The 17,904-nt window shown below is 43.6% G+C and overlaps 1 protein-coding gene and 1 non-coding gene across 4 annotated transcripts; one reads left to right on the top strand and one right to left on the bottom strand.

Annotated features, from left to right (window-relative positions):
* Positions 1–160: 160 nt before the first annotated feature.
* trnap-agg (transfer RNA proline (anticodon AGG)) lies at positions 161–232 on the top strand. The gene has a single exon. It is a non-coding gene; the product is annotated as a tRNA-Pro (tRNA).
* Positions 233–5,140: 4,908 nt separating this feature from the next.
* On the bottom strand, positions 5,141–17,231 carry klf3 (Kruppel like factor 3 (basic)). Of its 3 annotated transcripts, XM_026170930.1 has the most exons (6): positions 16,880–17,231; positions 9,532–9,592; positions 8,538–9,030; positions 7,896–8,031; positions 5,696–5,862; positions 5,141–5,600 (listed from the first exon to the last, which is right to left on the bottom strand). In XM_026170930.1, exons 2-6 carry the CDS (start codon positions 9,571–9,573, stop codon positions 5,419–5,421), a joined length of 1,020 nt encoding a protein of 339 aa, XP_026026715.1. In that variant the 5' UTR covers positions 9,574–9,592; positions 16,880–17,231; the 3' UTR covers positions 5,141–5,418. The 3 variants fall into 3 exon arrangements, with proteins under 3 accessions (XP_026026715.1, XP_026026714.1, XP_026026716.1); XM_026170929.1 differs by lacking the exon at positions 16,880–17,231 and having other exon boundaries at positions 9,532–10,546; XM_026170931.1 differs by lacking the exon at positions 16,880–17,231 and having other exon boundaries at positions 9,527–9,590.
* Positions 17,232–17,904: the final 673 nt, after the last annotated feature.

Below are 17,904 nucleotides of genomic sequence, written 5' to 3'. Positions count from 1 at the left end.
ACACCTCTATTCTGAAGCTCGGTGAAACGAGAGTCCGCACAACAGCTGCTGTTACACGCAAAACCCCACAAAAACAAATAAAACAAAACAGACTAAAATGAGTACAACTAGTGATGACGAGTACGATTTATATACATATTAATCTGCTTGCTTGCTCAGCGGCTCGTTGGTCTAGGGGTATGATTCTCGCTTAGGGTGCGAGAGGTCCCGGGTTCAAATCCCGGACGAGCCCTCGCTTTTTCTTTCGTTTATATCATCTCTAATATGCACAACACAGAAAATCCAAAGTAAAGGGCTATTGCACGTAATGAGTATGCAGCTGTATTTTTTTTGTCCCTCAATGTTGCATTCTTATAGTAGTAACAGTATTGCTGCAAGGCAGTGTAACATTTTAACATTTCTAACTTTGAAATAAACTACTGGGGGTGTAATAAATCACAGGTTTGGTATTTAGTAAACAAAGAACAAATATGTTTTATTTGAATTCAACTACTCCACCTCTCTCACTAAGAAAATCTAGTGACATTAAAAGTCATGTTACAGTCTTTTAACACTCTTGTGTTCTCCTTATCCCAAAAATAATCATCACTAAGCTGATGATAACCATTATTTCACTGCTGTTCTGTCTGGTTATCATCAGTAGGGATCAAGCATTCATAAACTGGCACACCTCTTTTGATCCACACCTGACAACTGTAACAACTGTAAGTGCTGTCACTTCATTTTCTTTGTGGGAGTTCCCTGAACAGAGAGATTAAATTGCACTTGACTGTAAAAACGTCCTTTCATGCTTTCTTCAGGTGCAAGGGGTGAGTGCTAGACTAAACATGCTGTGCAGTCACACATAAAGAATCCAAAAAGCTTAGAGTGAAGTCTCTGAAAATGGATGTTTTTATTTAAAAAAATTAAATCTGCACAAATCTCTAATGCTCCATAACTACTTCATGATCCATCCATCCATCTTCATCCGCTTTGTCCGGGGCCGGGTCGCGGGGGCAGCAGCCTAAGCAAAGAGGCCCAGACCTCCCTCTCCCCAGCCACCACCTCCAGCTTATCCGGGGGAATACCAAGGCGTTCCCAGGCCAGCCGAGAGATATAATCTCTCCAGCGTGTCCTGGGTCTGCCCCGGGGCCTCCTCCTCCTGGAACACCTCACCCAGGAGGCGCCCAGGAGGCATCCTTGTCAGATGCCCGAACCACCTCAGCTGGCTCCTTTCGATGTGGAGCAGCAGCGGCTCTACTCTGAGCCCCTCCCGGATGGCCGAACTTCTCACCCTATCTCTAAGGGAGAGGCCAGCCACCCTTCGGAGGAAGCTCATTTCTGCCGCTTGTATCCACGATCTCGTTCTTTCGGTCACTACCCACAGCTCGTGGCCATAGGTGAGGGTAGGGACGTAGATCGACCGGTAAATTGAGAGCTTCGCTTTTACACTCAGCTCCCTCTTCACCACGACGGACCGGTGCAGCGTCCGCATTACTGCAGCTGCAGCCCCAATCCGTCTGTCGATCTCCGGCTCCCTTCTCCCATCACTCGCGAACAAGACCCCGAGATACTTGAACTCCTCCACTTGGGGCAGGAACTCATCCCCGACCCGGAGTGGGCACTCCACCCTTTTCCGGCTGAGAACCATGGCCTCAGATTTGGAGGTGCTGATCCTAATTCCCGCTGCTTCGCACTCGGCTGCGAACAGTTCCAGTGCGAGCTGGAGGCCCTCACCCGATGAAGCCAACAGAACCACATCATCTGCAAAAATCAGAGATGAGATTCTGAGGCCACCAAAGCGAAAGCCCTCCGCCACTTGGCTGCGCCTAGAAATCCTGTCCATAAAAATTATGAACAGAACCGGAGACAAAGGGCAGCCCTGGCGGAGCCCATCACCCACCAGGAACGAGTCCGACTTATTGCCGGCAATACTTCATGATGCAAATGAGTAAAGATTTTACACCATAAGCTTTTTGTGTGGTTTGCGGCATTTTTGTAGGAACTACCTTCTGCAAACCACACATCACAGCAGATCTCAATACTATCTTGTAATTTCTTCCTTTTGCTCTTACGCTACCCTCATACACATATCACCCTCGACCCTCATTTCCACCCACTTTGTCTTGTCTTTACCTATACTGTCCAAGTATTTAAGCTCATCCACTTTCACCTTTCCATCTGTCTCCCTCTCATTCACACACATGCATTTTGCCTTACTTCTACTGACTTTTATGCCTTCACCATCATAGTCCGCATCTATCAACCTGTCCATCACCACTGCAAACAAGAAGCTCAGAACTGATCCCTGATGTAATCCCACCTTCAGCTTGAACCCATCTGTCAATGCACCTCACCACTGTCTCGCTAGCCTCATACATGTTCTCAGCCATGCTCATACTTCTCTGCTACTGCGGACTTCCTCATGTAGCACTACAATTCCTCTCTCAGTACTACTATCATATGCTTTCTCTAGATCGACAAACACACAGTCCAGCTCCTTCTGATCTTTCTGTGCTTCTCTATCATCACTCTCAAAGCAAAGCTAACATCCGTTGCGCTCTTTCGCACTATTAAGCTGCACTGCTGCTCACTGATCATCACCCCAGATCATACCTGTCTTTACTACACCACCTTATTCTTGAAAAATCAGTTCACTTCTCCATTCCCCAGGAATTCTCTCATACTCCAAGAATGTTTTAAACAATCTAGTTGAAGTCCCTCTCTCCTAGACATCTGCACCATTTATTCCTGCCTGTGGCTATCTCACTGTACAATCCCTCCATGTAAAACAAATGTACACACTGGGCAACAGCACCTTAATATCAACCATATTTATATATTTATGTAATTTGTGTTATATGGTGGAATTTTTATAATTAGAGTCATTTGTATATTAGTTATATTTTATAACTTTGTAATATAATGTATAATTTTTAAGATTAAATATTTAGTTATTGTTCTTACCATCTTGGAGAAACTGTGACTGATTCCCTGAGGAAATTATGTAAAGTTTTCCGACTGATACCGCCACAGGTATGTCTTCTGGACCTCCTGCCTTTCCACTCTTCATCGCTGCCCACACTTCCCGATTTGTTATAATTTCTCCATTTATTCTCCTCCCTCAGATGTTCTTCATTCAGCAGCTCCTCAAAGTACTGGTTTCCCAGCACACTCTTCACTTACCCTTAATCAATCTACATCCTTTCCAGCTCAAAATCTCTGCCTAGCCAATTAATAAAAGTCCTTTTCTCCTTCTGTAGTATCCACAGACATGCACACACACTTTTCTCTTCTAAAATAAGCTAATTCACTAGCAAACAGGTGAACAAAAAACAGAATCACAAACAACGATACATGCTTCAAATATTGCAATAACTTTATTAAGTGGTATGAATATTTTGTTTAAAAATGCTAAATTGCAGAAAGACCATACGTTCACAGTTTGATGAGTTCCCTTTGAATTGCCAACGGTAAGATTTAATTAGAAAAAAAAAGACAGGGTTTATCATAAACACTAGAAATAGAAATATGTAATAGAGTATCAAAATCATGCTTAATAAAAACCATTAATTGCCCGTTCAGTCTAATAATGAATTATAAAATATAGATATTAATATGACAATTGTATTTGCAAAGATACAAAAAGGAAAAAAAAAAACCAAACAAAAAAAAAAAGAAAAAAAAGCACAAACTGCAAAAGGCATCGAGGAGCAAATGCAGATCAGTTGAGCTGCTACATTCGGGGTGTGTGAACGTGTACATGCGAATAAATGGCGGGGTTACACCTTCTTGTATACATGACTAGAAAATGACAAAAAACAAAAACAAGACAACTGCTGAACTGGACACCTTCCAATTAAACCCAAAAGCAAATGTGTGATAGAAAAAAAGAAAAAGAAAAAAAAACACACAACAGAAAAAAACCAACCTGATGTGATTTAAAATGTCTGGCTTTGGGAATGTTAAATAATGTACTCATACATACTATTTATACATATATATATATATATTTATAAAATATATATAAAGTGCACATTGGAGATGTACAAAGGCGCCATTTAAAAAAAGATAAAGAGAGAAAGTGTATTGCTCTCCACCTGTGGAAAATTGTGCTCTAAAAACCTTTATGGCACTTTTAAAAGGAAAGAAAAAAAAAAAAAGGTTTGGCAGCAGAATATCTGCTACAACAATAATCCCTGATTTGACTTTTAGGGGAATGATAAAGTATTAATTGTGTACAAGTTAATTTTCTTTTAAAACAAATGCATGTGTAGAGTGGGCTGGAATATAACTCAACTGCTCCTGAATATAAAAATTAAAAAATAAAAAATAAAAAATTTATTTTGTAATTTCCCTGCCTTGCATTTTGCATTTTCTCCCCACCCCGTATCAAAGTGTGACACAATAATAAAAGCTACCTCGGTGTCACGTCTTAAACCGAAACACAGTTCATAGATACAAACTCAACATAAGAAATCGGTAAAGACACAATTTCATTGCTTCTACCCTTAAACTGACCGGGTGGTGCCTTTTTCCTCACCGACACATTAATGCCCCTGTGCAGCAACTTTCACATTTCTGAATGAAAACATAAAACACTTCACTGACTGAAACTGCCCACTAGACTGTTAAAACCCACGAGTACACGAAACCAAGGCTGAGTTGCTTTTAATAAGAGAGTGTATGTACAAGAGAAAGCGAGCGTTAGCAACCTGTCATCACTTCATGATCTGAGCTTGCAGAGGCAGATGAGGTGTGTGGTGTGTTTGTTTGTTTTTTAATTATAGCAGATCCCGAAGGAGGAAGTTGGCACGAGTGTTTTAAAAAGAAAAAGGAAAAGCTGAAGTATCTATGACACAATGCACAGTAGGCGTGATAGGATACATTCTGGAACGTTTCACATTGTATTGGCGTAGCGAGCAAAAAAAATATGTATTTGTAAGTGTGTGTCCAAGTCCCAAACATTTACTTGAATGCATGTGAAACAAAAAGCTTTAAAGCTGGAGATCATGTTGTGCTGAGAAGCTTGTGAGCATGCCATGTGGCTTGCACAGACTGAACTGCTGTTTTGGTTGTGTAGCCACAAGAGGGCGCTGCTCTCAGGCCAGCTGAGGAGCTGCAAGCAAAAAAAAAAAAAAAAAAAAAAAAAAAAAAAAAAAAGTGTCTGGCCCTTCCACAGCTGATCAGAGGTTTGGTTCAGCTACCATATTTCTATAAAAATGAGCTGGTCTTAAATGTGTGAGCTGGCAACCAGCTTTTTTTCCCCTCTCTTTGGCTTAATGAGGTGAAAGGGTTTAAACATTAACCCTGAGGAAACATTTCCTCACTCCCTGTCGCAGTCCAGGTAAGGCCAGCAATTTCATTTTAAAGTCAAAGTGGTGTAGTCCAACACTGAACCCAGCACAGAGTTGCATTCAAGTTGCACGGCAGAGGGTTTCACACTAGGAGGTGTCGTTTCTTGTGTAAAGCCAGGTGGTCAGAGCGGGAGAAGCTGCGGTCACAGTCGGGACAGTGGAACGGTTTGACTCCCGTGTGCTTGCGGTAGTGTCTCGTCAGCTCGTCTGAACGGGCGAACTTCCACGTGCAGCCTTCCCAGCTGCACCTGTAGGGTTTCTCCCCTGCAAAGAGAGGAAATTACACGAGGTTTGTTAGAAGATGTCAAAAAGTTTGAGGCTTCTGGAAAAGCACGGCTGGTATATGAATGAAGGCTCACCTGTGTGTGTCCTGCGGTGTGCTTTGAGGTGGGAGCTCTTGGTGTACACTTTGTCGCAGCCGCTGAAGTCACAGCGGTGAATCCTCCGTTTTTTCAGTGTGTCAGGTGAATCAGCAGGGAAAGGGTGCCTTGTGCCCGAGTGGACTATTACTGATGGGTTGTTACCCCTAAAAGAAACACACAAAGGGTAGAAAAAGATTTTAAACGCTGGTGCTTTGTCCATCTTTGTCTAATGTTGCCAGCAGAGGGAGCAAAAGTCCTCTCTTATGACACTGAAACCCACAGTTTAACTTGGCTTCAATGCAATAACAACTTCTGCCAGGCAGGAAGCTGAAAAACCCGCCTTTTCCAGTCAGCCACACCTTTGCCTTGCCCTGTCAACCTCTGTCAATCAATGTTTATAAATTTATCCTTGACCAACTCCAGGAGACTGAAAACTGTCAAACAGCAGGTGAATCTGCAACACTGTTCCCAGTCAGAGCACATCAAGTCCTGTTTCTTTGTGTGTGCAAACAAACGCACAAAATGTACCAGTTTTACAGTTACAAGAGAGGAGTTGTCTTTCATCACTGTGTGTGTGTGTGTGTGTGTGTGTGTGTGTGTGTGTGTGTGTGTCAGTCAGTTGAGAGCAGGTGTTGAGTGCTGAAACATGATTCCACACAGATCAATTCTGCATAAAGGAATGTGCAGAAAATCCCCTAACACACACACACACACACACACACACACACACACACACACACACACACACACACACACCCCCCAGCGTATAGTAACTGTACGTACATATTGTTTATGAGGATGTGTGTGTGCTTTATTGACAAGATGTGATGACACACAAAGATGCACCCTCTTTTTTTCCCTTTAGGGTCCAATTATTTCATGTTTGGCACGATGACAAGAGCAGCCTGTAAAGGGAACCGCCCTAACAGCCAAAGTAAAAAAAACGAGGTGTACTTCACAGCACACACACAAACACTGACATACACTAGCTGCCAGCAAGGGCTGACTATTACATGTGCATCCAACTTGCAATTATTTCTTCTGAGGAAAAACTTATTTTGCAGAGGGGAGGGGACCGGAAGAGGAAGGTAAGAAAGTGCAGGGGAGATGTTGGACAATGAACACAAAGCTTAATAAATCAATCATAATAACAGTAATAATAATAATAATAATAATAATAATAATAATAATAATAATAATAATGAGGGAGAATGAGGGGAGGAGGAAGCAGAAGAGGAAGAAATAACCCAAACAAAAACAGTAGGAAGAGGAATGAAGGTGGTAACAGGACCCAGATGGCTGGCATGAACTTGTGACGTCTTAGATAAGGAAAGAAAGAAAAGAGCTTCTAATGTGAGGCGTGGCTATTGGGCCTGATGGAAAATAAAAGGATAAATATTCTTCTGTACTTCCCCAGTGGCCGAAACTCTGTTAGTGAGACAAAAGAATAGAACAGACAATAACAAATAGCCAGTGCTCTTCACAGAAGCAAGAATCTAAAGACAAAATAAATAAATAAATTAAATTATGGCTCCACAAACATGAAGGAAATAGAACTGTGTCCAGACTCAGGCTGGAGACAGATCATTTTCTAATGTGTTATCAAGGTGATGATAAAATACATTTGGAAACAACGTTTGTTTTATGACTTGGAAATGGAGCCAAATTTTAACAATTATGTTCCATCAGAGTGAGATAAGCTCTAAATCTTCGGATATAACCAGTAAGTTCACGCAGTTCGGTCAGTGTTTTTCTTTTTTTCCCCCCTAATCACACAAGGCTCTTACTGGCTGCCCGCTAATAAGAACCGCACCGCCCTGATCCCGGGACTGCCCCAGAAACTGACATGGCTCAAACTACAGTGACATGCAAAGAACAGTCATATCTTATGACAGGACTCTCTAATAACAAGACTGTAGGTTGTATTCCGTTGCATATGTAATGATCTCGACAACATGCTTTTGTTTTAAACACGCAGAACAAAAGTTCAGATTAGGGAGCAGAGAATAAGACCTTCGGCAGCAGGGAGTGAGTCAAAAACGCTAGTGAAACAGGGGTGTGGAGTCAGGGGACGTGAAGTGTGTGGCCACCACCACCAGCGTGTGGGTTTTTACATGGAAAACAGAAGGAGCTGTGACAACTCGCTGACCACTGAGTCCACACAAAACTCGCTACAGAGTGTCGTCGTGTTACTTACTCGTACTCGTGTGGCATCGCTCTGACTGATGACTTCTCGTGACTGCTGGGGTCATGAGCGGGTTCAGTCTCGATTTTGATTGGCTTGTGCAGGTCGTGGGTATCACTTCGCGGCTCCAGAGGCTTCGTTGGGTGAACTGGGTAGGGATGAAACAATGTGTGAGCTGACAGTATGATCAGGTCTAAATCACATTCATAATTAATATGTTAACATAAATAAATAAATCAGGCATCTAAGGTCCCCAGAGGATAAATCCTATCAGTGTGGCTTTTTACTTAAAGTTTCTTCTAGCACCATCACGAGGTCAAGTTTAGACTGAAACCTTTCTTCTCAGAAAAGGAAAAAAAAAAAAGTGCTATTCTAAGAACAGAGGGAATGAAAAACATTTCCTCATTATCACTGATAATTTTTCCATTCTCTCTGCAAAAATCGTTTACTGATAATTTATCAGTAAACGATTTTTGCAAATTTAACAAGAAAATGCCACAAAAGTGATGTGATTTAAATGCAGTAACAACATGAAATGGATACATTTCACGATGACTCCTGCACTGATGTGTTTTTAATGTGATTCTCTAATGACTTCTTGTTTTGTTTTTAGCTTCATGTACAGTTGCAACACAAACACTGAACTGCTCTCACCTATCTTGGGCTCCCAGATCCTGAAATGGTCATCGTCGCTGCTGGCAGGTGAGTTCATCATTATTGGCTGGTTCAGCAAATGTGGTGGGTAATAGGGGAGAATGGGCAGAGGCAGTACGATCTGAGAAACCATGATCTGTGACTTTGGGATGACCCCGGGGCCCCCCGGAGACACAATGGTGGGACATGGAAGGGAGGAAGTGGGCGGCGGGAGAGCGTGGGAGGGCGAGGAGCGCAACTGAGTGTGTGGGGGCGAGTTGCGGGAAGAGGTGCGGCTCGCCGAGCTGTAAGGCGAGGCAGGGGAGCTGCGAGGGGACGCCGGGGTCGACGCAGAGGAGCAGGGAGGGGACTTGGAAGATGAGTGCTTGTTGACAGACAGGTCCACGGGCTCCATCTGGGTGTGTGTCAGCCCGGTCGGGGTGTGAGAGTGGGACAGGGGGTGCATTCTGTAGAAGTGCGGCGGATGGGGGAAGATCACTCCAGGATAGAACGACTGTGAAAGAGAGGATGTAGAGAGAAGAGGAAGCAGTAAAAGGGGGACAAAAGAGCAGAGGGTTAAAAATTTCCATTCTGCTTTGAATGGCAGGGAAAACATGTTTTTGCCACACAAACAATTACAGCCAGCCAAAAAATTTAAACGCTGCTCTGTTTGGGAGCAGATAACTGTTTTGTCTCAGAATACAGTGTGTGTGCTCATTAGCCCACTGCCTGGCAGTGTGCGTAGCTATTGTTTGCAAATGTCCACTGTACATTAGCCTGTTTGTCCAGGAAGAGCTGGAATGTGGGAACCAGTCTGTCTAGACACGTATAGGTGCGTGTGTAGTGGTTGCTGTTTGGTATCAAAAACATGATCAGGCATGATAATGCGCGTACACGCACACACACGCGCGCGCGCGCACACGCACACACACGCGCACACGCACACACACGCGCACACACGCGCGCACGCACACACACACACACACACGCGCGCACACACGCACACACACCTTACCGGCTGAATGTCTGTCTTCGGAGGGTAATCATACATCAGCATGGCTGCACACGCCAGACTCCTGCAGAATACACACATAGCACCAAAAATCAATATACAGGGAAGACATTTACACTAAGCTCACACTCTTGATAATAATTTACTTTATGCACCAATGCAACATTGTAGAAACACTTAAAACTTATTCAAACATTTGTCACCTCTCTACTTAAAGTACTGAAAGCAAAAGGACACATCCTTCAGATAATGCACCTCTATCACACTCCCCTGAGTATAAGTGACCCCCCAAAAAAAGAAAAACACAAAAACAAAACAAAAACGGTAGAGAACCTAAATCTGAGGTCATAATTAATGGTCAGAATAAAGTAGAAGAATAATTCTGTCAAATTTTTCTTTTAGTTTAAAATTTTAAATATAGCCATGTGCAAACAGTCTCAACATGAATGCTAACGAGCAACTACAGCTGCAGACTTTGCTTTGTCTGCTGCCTGACTGACAAAACTCCAACCACTGCAGCTTGTCCTCCTCTACAGGAGGGTGGACCATGCTGCACCACGGGCTTAAAGTCCATCTGCCAGGCACTTGGCCAGCAAGCCCAAGTCTGGCATCAAGGTGGAGTGTTTTCTGACTTTCGCACTTTGTCATGCCCCTCACCCAGGACCAATTTGCCTTGGGAGACCCTACCAGGGGCATGCTGCTTGGGGCAGAGCGGCTCTGACCACAAGATTCGTCTTGTGGTCAGAGCGCCTGAAAACGGATAAGCAGATACCCTTAGTTACATATAGCCCCAACGTCCATAAAGGAGACCGCGAGGGCACGATCAACGTTGGTTCAGCCCCAGACATATTTTTTTCTGTCAAACTTGACACATCATCTCCTCTTTTTTCACCACTCAGTCATGGTTTCAAACAGGTACTCTGCGTTTGACAGAGCGCTGCCGATGTCAATCAAAAACACTCGACATTCAGACTTGTGAATTAAAGGGACTGGGTTTTTTTTTAACGAGAATGCAACACACACACACACACACACACACACACACACACACACACACACACACACACACACACACACACTTTGGATCAAAAGCGTGTGAGGTTTCAAAGGTGTTTCCAGTTACCTTGGCTTTGAATGGCCAGGTGCAGCTGGGATGACTCTGCTTGTGCTACATGAGGGTGTTTATTAGCTTCTTTGTGTGCTTGTGTGTGTGTGCGCGCGTCTGCTGGTGCATTAAGGCAACATGAACTGTCAAAGAATGTACCCTGAGGCAGTCTCCGTGTGTGTGACCTGATTAAAGTCCACAGTCTGAAGACAAGTTAGCCTTTAATTATTAACAAATGGGCAAGAACAAGTCATTACACCCTAGTGCACACATATAGGAATGCGCACACACACACACACACACACACACACACACACACCCCCCCCAGATGGGGAGCAGACCAATGGTGAAGCAGGATGCTCACTAGCTGGCTCAGGAAGGGTGTGAACATGACGACTGAAGCCTCACCCTTTGCCCGGCTCCAAAGAAACAAAGAGCCTACCGTCAGGTGGGAACTGGGTGTGTTTTGAGGGCGTGTTTTCTAATCCGGGTTTGTACTGTACTGTAGTTCAACTTGAGGTCAAGCAGTTGTTCTATTGTCATTGTAAATCACACATTAAGGTGACAATGAGACCAAGTATGAAACACAAACAGATTCTGAATTCGGAAAAAAGGAAGAAAAACAAAATCACTGACAAAACCCCCCAAAAGAAGAACAGATTAAGGAAAAGAAAGCAGCAAATACCTGCTGTGTATAAAAGAAGCAGAAGGTCTGCCAGAAACAAACACACACAATAAACAAAATCCCATCTGGGAACAAGGTGTCACTGATGAAAAACATTAGAAACCGCGACCAGAAAATGTTCTGGTCCCAAACGTCACAAACATGCACGACAATGTCCCAAAGTCCAAGATGACATTTTAAAGTAGTTATTGTCTCATGCCACGTCCACATCACCACAATATTAAGCAAACCTTATTTTCCTTGTTTTTATTTTTCCTTTATACTTACTGTAGATTTGTAATTCTATACCAGTTAAGTTGTCAGTTATATCCTGTTATATACAAACTACATAGATGTACTTAGTGGAAGAAGCTCCTTTCAGCTGCTTGTTAAGCAGTTGCCACAGCAGATGGATCTGCATGTTTGATTTGGCACAGGTTTTACACCGGATGCCGTTCCTGACGTAACCCTCCTATTTATCAGAGCTCTGGACTGACACTCGCGTGCGTGAGGCTGAGTTCGTGTCTCCTCCGGATCTTGAGCAGACGATCACAGAGCCAGGTTTCAGTGAGTAGCGTCACTATCAGTACCTCACCAAATGTGTAAGGTCACCAAAGTCTAATCGGTTCATCCCAGAGTACAAGTCTATGTTTGTGCCAAATGTGACAAAATCTCCTTCAGGTGTTCTTCGGATATCATCGGGGGCCACGGTACCCTCAATCTTTGCCAATTCTAATCAGTAAATCCTTGAATCCAAGTGAACATTTGAGCCAAATTTGGAGAAATTCCCTCAAGGCGCTCAAGAGATATTTAATTTATGAGAATGGATCGGAAAACTGGAAAATGTTATGCTGTCACTAGTGCAAGGCAGGCATGAGTAACTCAGAGGCTCCTTTAGGCTCTGTCATACAGGAAGTGTTAATTATCTTTTGACTTTAGGGCTGGGCAGGTGTGGGCTGTGTACGCCTGTAAGTGAGAACATGTATATTCACAAACAAAGTGTTCAGAGCCTCACTTATCTGGCTTCATCTCTCACTGAACAACATATGCATCGCTCAGTGCATGTTAAATTCTTTGAAAGAATGCGTGCAGTGACAGGAACATGCTGCTCTCAGAGTTCACCTGTCATACATAGTCTTGCATTTCCCCTTTTATTAACACTTTAGCACGACAGACGCGAAAACGAGTTCTTGGCAGCTGGTTAGTTGGCCACAGGTACGAGTAAACGCAGGGGAGAATTTGGCCGATGGCGTCAGAGCCCGGTGTCGTGCAGCAGGGACGGCAAATAATTCACGTTATTTGCTTCAATCCAAAAACAGGCGTGTGCCTAGTGGTTGGGTTTTACCACACAGGAAAATGAACAGAAAGGAGTCATCAGATAACGTGTGACAGCAGGATGGCAAGCAAAGGAGGGAGAAACTTTCCCTCTGGGTGTCTCATGAAAGAATAAGCACAATGAGTCGCACAAATGTAACAATCACAGGAAAGAAATTTCACTCAGCCGTGCAGCATCTTCCTCAGTGGCCACAAGGCCTCAGCAGATTAGAGATAAACTGCAGCTGGAGCAGCATTTCTGATAACTGAATTAACCGTTTAAGAAGTTCCCACAGGAATCCCCCCCCAAAAACCAAAAACAAAACAAAACAAGACAAAACCAAAAACATATTCCATGAAAATGTGAAGAGTTCTTTCTTATAGGACATTAACCTGAATATCTTTGGTTTAATTAATTTGGATATTTTCCTATTACTTGTTTCTACGCAGCATCAGGCTGATTGCATTTGTCATAGCTCTCACTAGACTGTGCTCTTATTTTCTATGAAATTGAACTGACATACTCGAGGACAGGAATTAGTCAGCACTCTTTTCCTTTATTGCCTTTCCAGGTAAAAACAGACAAACAAACCAAACTCCTGCATCATCACGATAAATAAGTCGCCCTACTTGGGCTAGGTTTTTTTTCTGCTACTGGGTTTGAGTTTGTGCATGTCCGCAAATATTGTCCTTCTAGGTCAGTGGAACTACTGTGTATTCAGCCCCAACCCACTCTGCAACCACCTTCTACACCCCTCTATTGTGTCTCCACCCCTGGACTCTTCTCCACTCGCTCCCCAGCAATCGCTCATGTCTTTACTACTGTATTTATCTGAACCGCACACCACCCCACACTCTTATTCTCTCCCCCTCTGTGAATGTTATAAAAAAACATGACTGAAGGGGAAAATATTGTGGCTTGGACTCCCTGCCCCCCCCCCCCCCCCCCACACACACACACGTTTCTGCTAGCTCAACAGAATACACACACTAAATCACTAAAAGGACTAAATTATTACAGACACGCACACATACTGGAACACACGCAGACAAAAGCTGGCCGGCACACACAAAGTCTCTCTCTAATGGCAACAGGCTGGAGATGATGAGATCACCAGAGAGACCAAAAACCTCCAGACAACATCTTTGTCCAAGAACATGCCACAATACACTCACACACACATTTTCAGCCTAGCGTCTTCTAGCCTCTTTACCCCCTCTTCACTTAAGTCATTCTCACCTTGTGACAGTCCTGTAATGCTTCATGTCGTGATATCAGTCGACTCAAGGAGAACCTCACATACAAACTCACTACCTATTCACACTCTTCAGGAAAGGCGCCCATTAGTCTTAATTTAACATCCTAATTGCATGACTCATCCAGGTACTCATCCAATATTATGCCAACATTTAACTTTTCCCTTTCCTGACCTCTCCCTAAAGTACTCTCACTTCTTCTGTTGCCCCTCACTCATTCCAATTTATTCCCCCTTTCAAGCTCTCACTCCCAAGTGTAGCCCCTTGCTCCCTGCTTTCAACCCTTACCTCACTTCCTGCTCATGACTCCCCTAATAACCCAGCACATGCTCCAATTTTGACTCCTCTTGCTTTAAGGCCCTTGCTTACCCCCAACCTCCCCCCCCATTCCCTCATCCGAGCCACGCAGCCCACTTCTCGTATTTTTACGCCCCCAAAGACACATGCACACACACACACACACACACACACACACACACACACACACACACACACACACACGTAGTCCCCCTGAGCTCCTCTCAACTACACTATGAGGCTGCAGGCCTCGGGGGGGGGGGGGGGGGGGGGGGCATCAGCAGGGGAGAGGAAACAGGATCCATCATCTCAGAAACACACATTTAAAGACACACCAGACTCATCTGGTCGCGAGGCTCAAACACTGACAGAGACACACACGCGCACCTCAAGTCGAACTTGACGGGGTGCGCGAGAGAGTGCGCAGCGTTTTGAGGCTTTCCAGACAACTGAGGACAGAGGGAAGGAGAGAACAAGAGAAGAGGGAGAGAAGCGGAAGCCCTTAGAGTTTAGTCTGACTGTTATTATTTCCACACTGCGTGATGGGTCGGGGGGTGTACAGAGGAGAAGGAGGTGGAGGAGGAGGAAGAGGAGAGCGAAGCCAAAAGGGGGGTGCTGCTGCAGGGGGCCTGCGGTTTCCTGTTTGACTCCACACACACATATTACACCTCCCTAGTCTGAGAGAAGAGAGGTGGGGTGGGGGGCTGGAAGGAGAGAAAGGGCAAAGAAAACAGCCGCTCTGACCAAACTATGTCAAAATGGAAGTGGAAAGAACAGGGCAGAGAGAGAAATGGGGAAGAAAATGAAGTGGGTTTCAACCAAAATATGACAAAACTTCAATGAACCTCAAACATGGGGGGGTGGGGGGCAGTAAAGAAGGAGCTACACAGTCACAGTGGCTCAATCCAGTGGTTTGAACACACAAGTGTTCGGTGTGTGTTTAAGCATCCGTGTCCTGTCACTCTGCAAACTTGTGCAACTAGTCACAGCTTTTCACGTTTATGGCCGCCTGTGGAGCAGCGTGTCCTTATTTCCTCAACTTCTCATGGAGAATCACCAACTACTCAACATCCACCCGTTTAATGTTTAGCCCTAATGTTCCCTAGCACATGCCCTTTGAGCAGAGTGTGCGCGCGTGCATATGTGCGTGCGTGTGTACACACAGTCTTGCGCATTTTGTTCCACCAGATAACATCAGCATGTTGATTCAGGAAAAAAGGCGTAGGGATGGGTGGAGTATTTGGGGCGTGTGTGCGTGTTTGTGCTGCACTAATGCCAGACAAATAAACAGGTAATACACAGACGGAACAGCGACTCATCCGTGTTTTTCTGCTCAACAGTGAAACAAAAGTACAAACTTCAGGCAACAGGGAGGGGAGAGATGTCGCCCTCATTCCACCCATCCACCCCCCACATCTCTCTCCCTCTCTCCTCCCGTCTTTCTCTCTCTCTCTCCAGGCTCTAAACAGGATAAGGGCTTCATATGCCAAGTGGAATGCGTGACGCAAGCCTCAGCCTTGAAACAAAGCACAGGAAACGGGGAGAGACAGAGAAACACAGAGGGAGAGTACAGGGAGAGATGTGTATTGTAAAGAATGCAGTGACACAACAGGACTGAAACAACATCTCAGGTGTGACAGTTTGGGAAAAAACAAACAAGCAGATGCCCTCTCCTTCACCCTCACCCACACACACCTGTCACATATTTTCCCATCTGTAACTGAACTCAGCACAGACACACAGCAAAATCTGAGGCTCGTCTTTCAAATCACTGCTCTATTCTGCATCAACGTCAGCCTCTACAGTTTCACAATCTGACCTATGAATAAATGAGTCATGTGCGCAATAAACAACAATAATTATGATAGTCCTTATGATTCATTTCACTTGATGAGCCCAGCAAACACCCATTTCTCAAAATGTTGCCGTTTTCCTTATATGGAAATATTTCTTCCCCCCAACTCACATATTAAAAAAAAAAAAAAAAAAAAAAAAAAAAAAGTGAATCCATTTTTAAATAATCTAAAATGTACTTCTCAAAACTTACTAAAATGTAACAGAATAAAAAAAAGGTAGTAATTAGTAGATAAAAAGGATCCCCAAGTAATAACTTTACTATAATCTACATTTATACAACAAAGAAATAACGCATTGTGTTATTTGATAACGGGGGGGAGACACATACACAAATAAACCCACATTTATGTTAATTAACAACAGCCTTAGTTTTTAAAAGGCTCTGAAAGCCCAAAATAGCATCGTCTCCCCGTGACTTGTAACAGCCTAAAGTCGGGTTACATAAGTTACAGCCAGTGTTGAGCTCATTAATCATTAATCAATAAATTAAGAAGAACAACGTTCACCACTGTCAGTGTTATAGGAAGATAAATTAAGCAAACATGCTGATTTGAAGGCACGGAACAGAAAACAGCTGTGAGTAATTAACTAATTAATTAATCAAACCTCAAATTACGCACGAGCCGTCTGTTCTCATTAAAACCCCGACCCGCAAATTTAATTTATGGACTACTTCTCCCTGCTGTAATCTATTAGGAATAATAGTCTACATCAATCCCACTACCACATCCAGCTTTTATTAAAAGACCACGTTGCAATTACTGACTTCCGATAGGAAAATTAGACCGTGCCGGGGTCAGCCTGTGAGGCAGCCCGGCGGACACAATGCTGTCAAGAAGTCACCGAGTCAGACTTACCTCTCAGATGGGGTATACGGTCTTTTCCTGCAAGGAGAGACGGTAGTTTCGCGGCTGCCTTGCTGAAAGGCACAGGTTCCCTTCCCAGGGAGAAACTCAATTAGACTCTCCGCTGAAAAGGCGACGCTCGGTCCTCCGCTGTGTCACTGACATCAAGGAAAAAAACAACAACAAGACGATTCTGTGATCGATGGCTCCGTAAAACTTCCCCAAGTTACGAAACTCCTCTGTGTATGTGTGTCTCACTGTGGCAGAGCATTTGTGTGAGTCCGCTTTTGTCGTTCACAAACCGCTGCTGTCACATGACCCGCCGTCTGTTCTCCGTGGGGTCTGGCCGCTGGGCGGGACCGGGGCGGGGTGGTCCAGATTATGTATCTATGTGTGTTTCTCACTCTGTGTGTAATGCTAATTTCAAGTTTTAAACGCAAACAAACAACAATGTGATATGATTATGACGCTCCTACTACAACCTGAATGTATCTGGATAATTTTATATAAGACTGAATAGCGTATTTTTCAGAAATGGACAGAATAGAAACAAGTGAAAGAAACAGCCTATTAAGATCTTAATAGGCAAAACTGTACTTTGAAAGAACATATTTTTATTTATAATTAAAAGTACAAAAATATCAAAATCCTTAAAGTATGAAACTTAATTGTAAACTGAAAGACTTGTTCCAGCTATCAGTTAAATATTATTTTTCTTAATATATAAAGCTTTTCCACTATTACAAGTTTCATTTCATTATATTTTCATGATCTAATTTTATTTTATTTTATTACTAATTTAGGTTCTTACCATCTCTGAGCATTTGTCCTGTATTAGCTTTGTGCTTTTATTTTGTAGGGGATGCGAAAAGCAGAAGACCTGAGACTACACCCTAAACTAACCCCACAAACAAAAACTGCAAAGCCCAATTTGATGTTGTCACAACTTTGCTCTGTTGTTGCAAAACACCCCATCACACTAGAGTTTCCTCAGTGTTGCAGCATGTTGTATTTAACTAATTGATGTAGGGATGCAT

The sequence above is a fragment of the Astatotilapia calliptera genome, chromosome 6, assembly GCF_900246225.1.
Source record: "Astatotilapia calliptera chromosome 6, fAstCal1.2, whole genome shotgun sequence".
Lineage (NCBI taxonomy): Eukaryota > Metazoa > Chordata > Actinopteri > Cichliformes > Cichlidae > Astatotilapia > Astatotilapia calliptera.
This window is presented reverse-complemented; position numbering and strand designations above follow the sequence as displayed.

What these genes read in the sequence shown, in the direction of transcription:
- klf3 (XM_026170929.1), bottom strand. Translation starts at nt 9,609, where the DNA reads ATGTGTGTATTCTGCAGGAGTCTGGCGTGTGCAGCCATGCTGATGTAT. An exon ending in GATCTGGGAGCCCAAGATAG is followed by an intron (nt 8,032 to 8,537) that starts GTGAGAGCAGTT and finishes ATCCCTACCCAG; the next exon opens with TTCACCCAACGAAGCCTCTG. An exon ending in ACACCGCAGGACACACACAG is followed by an intron (nt 5,601 to 5,695) that starts GTGAGCCTTCAT and finishes CTCTCTTTGCAG; the next exon opens with GGGAGAAACCCTACAGGTGC.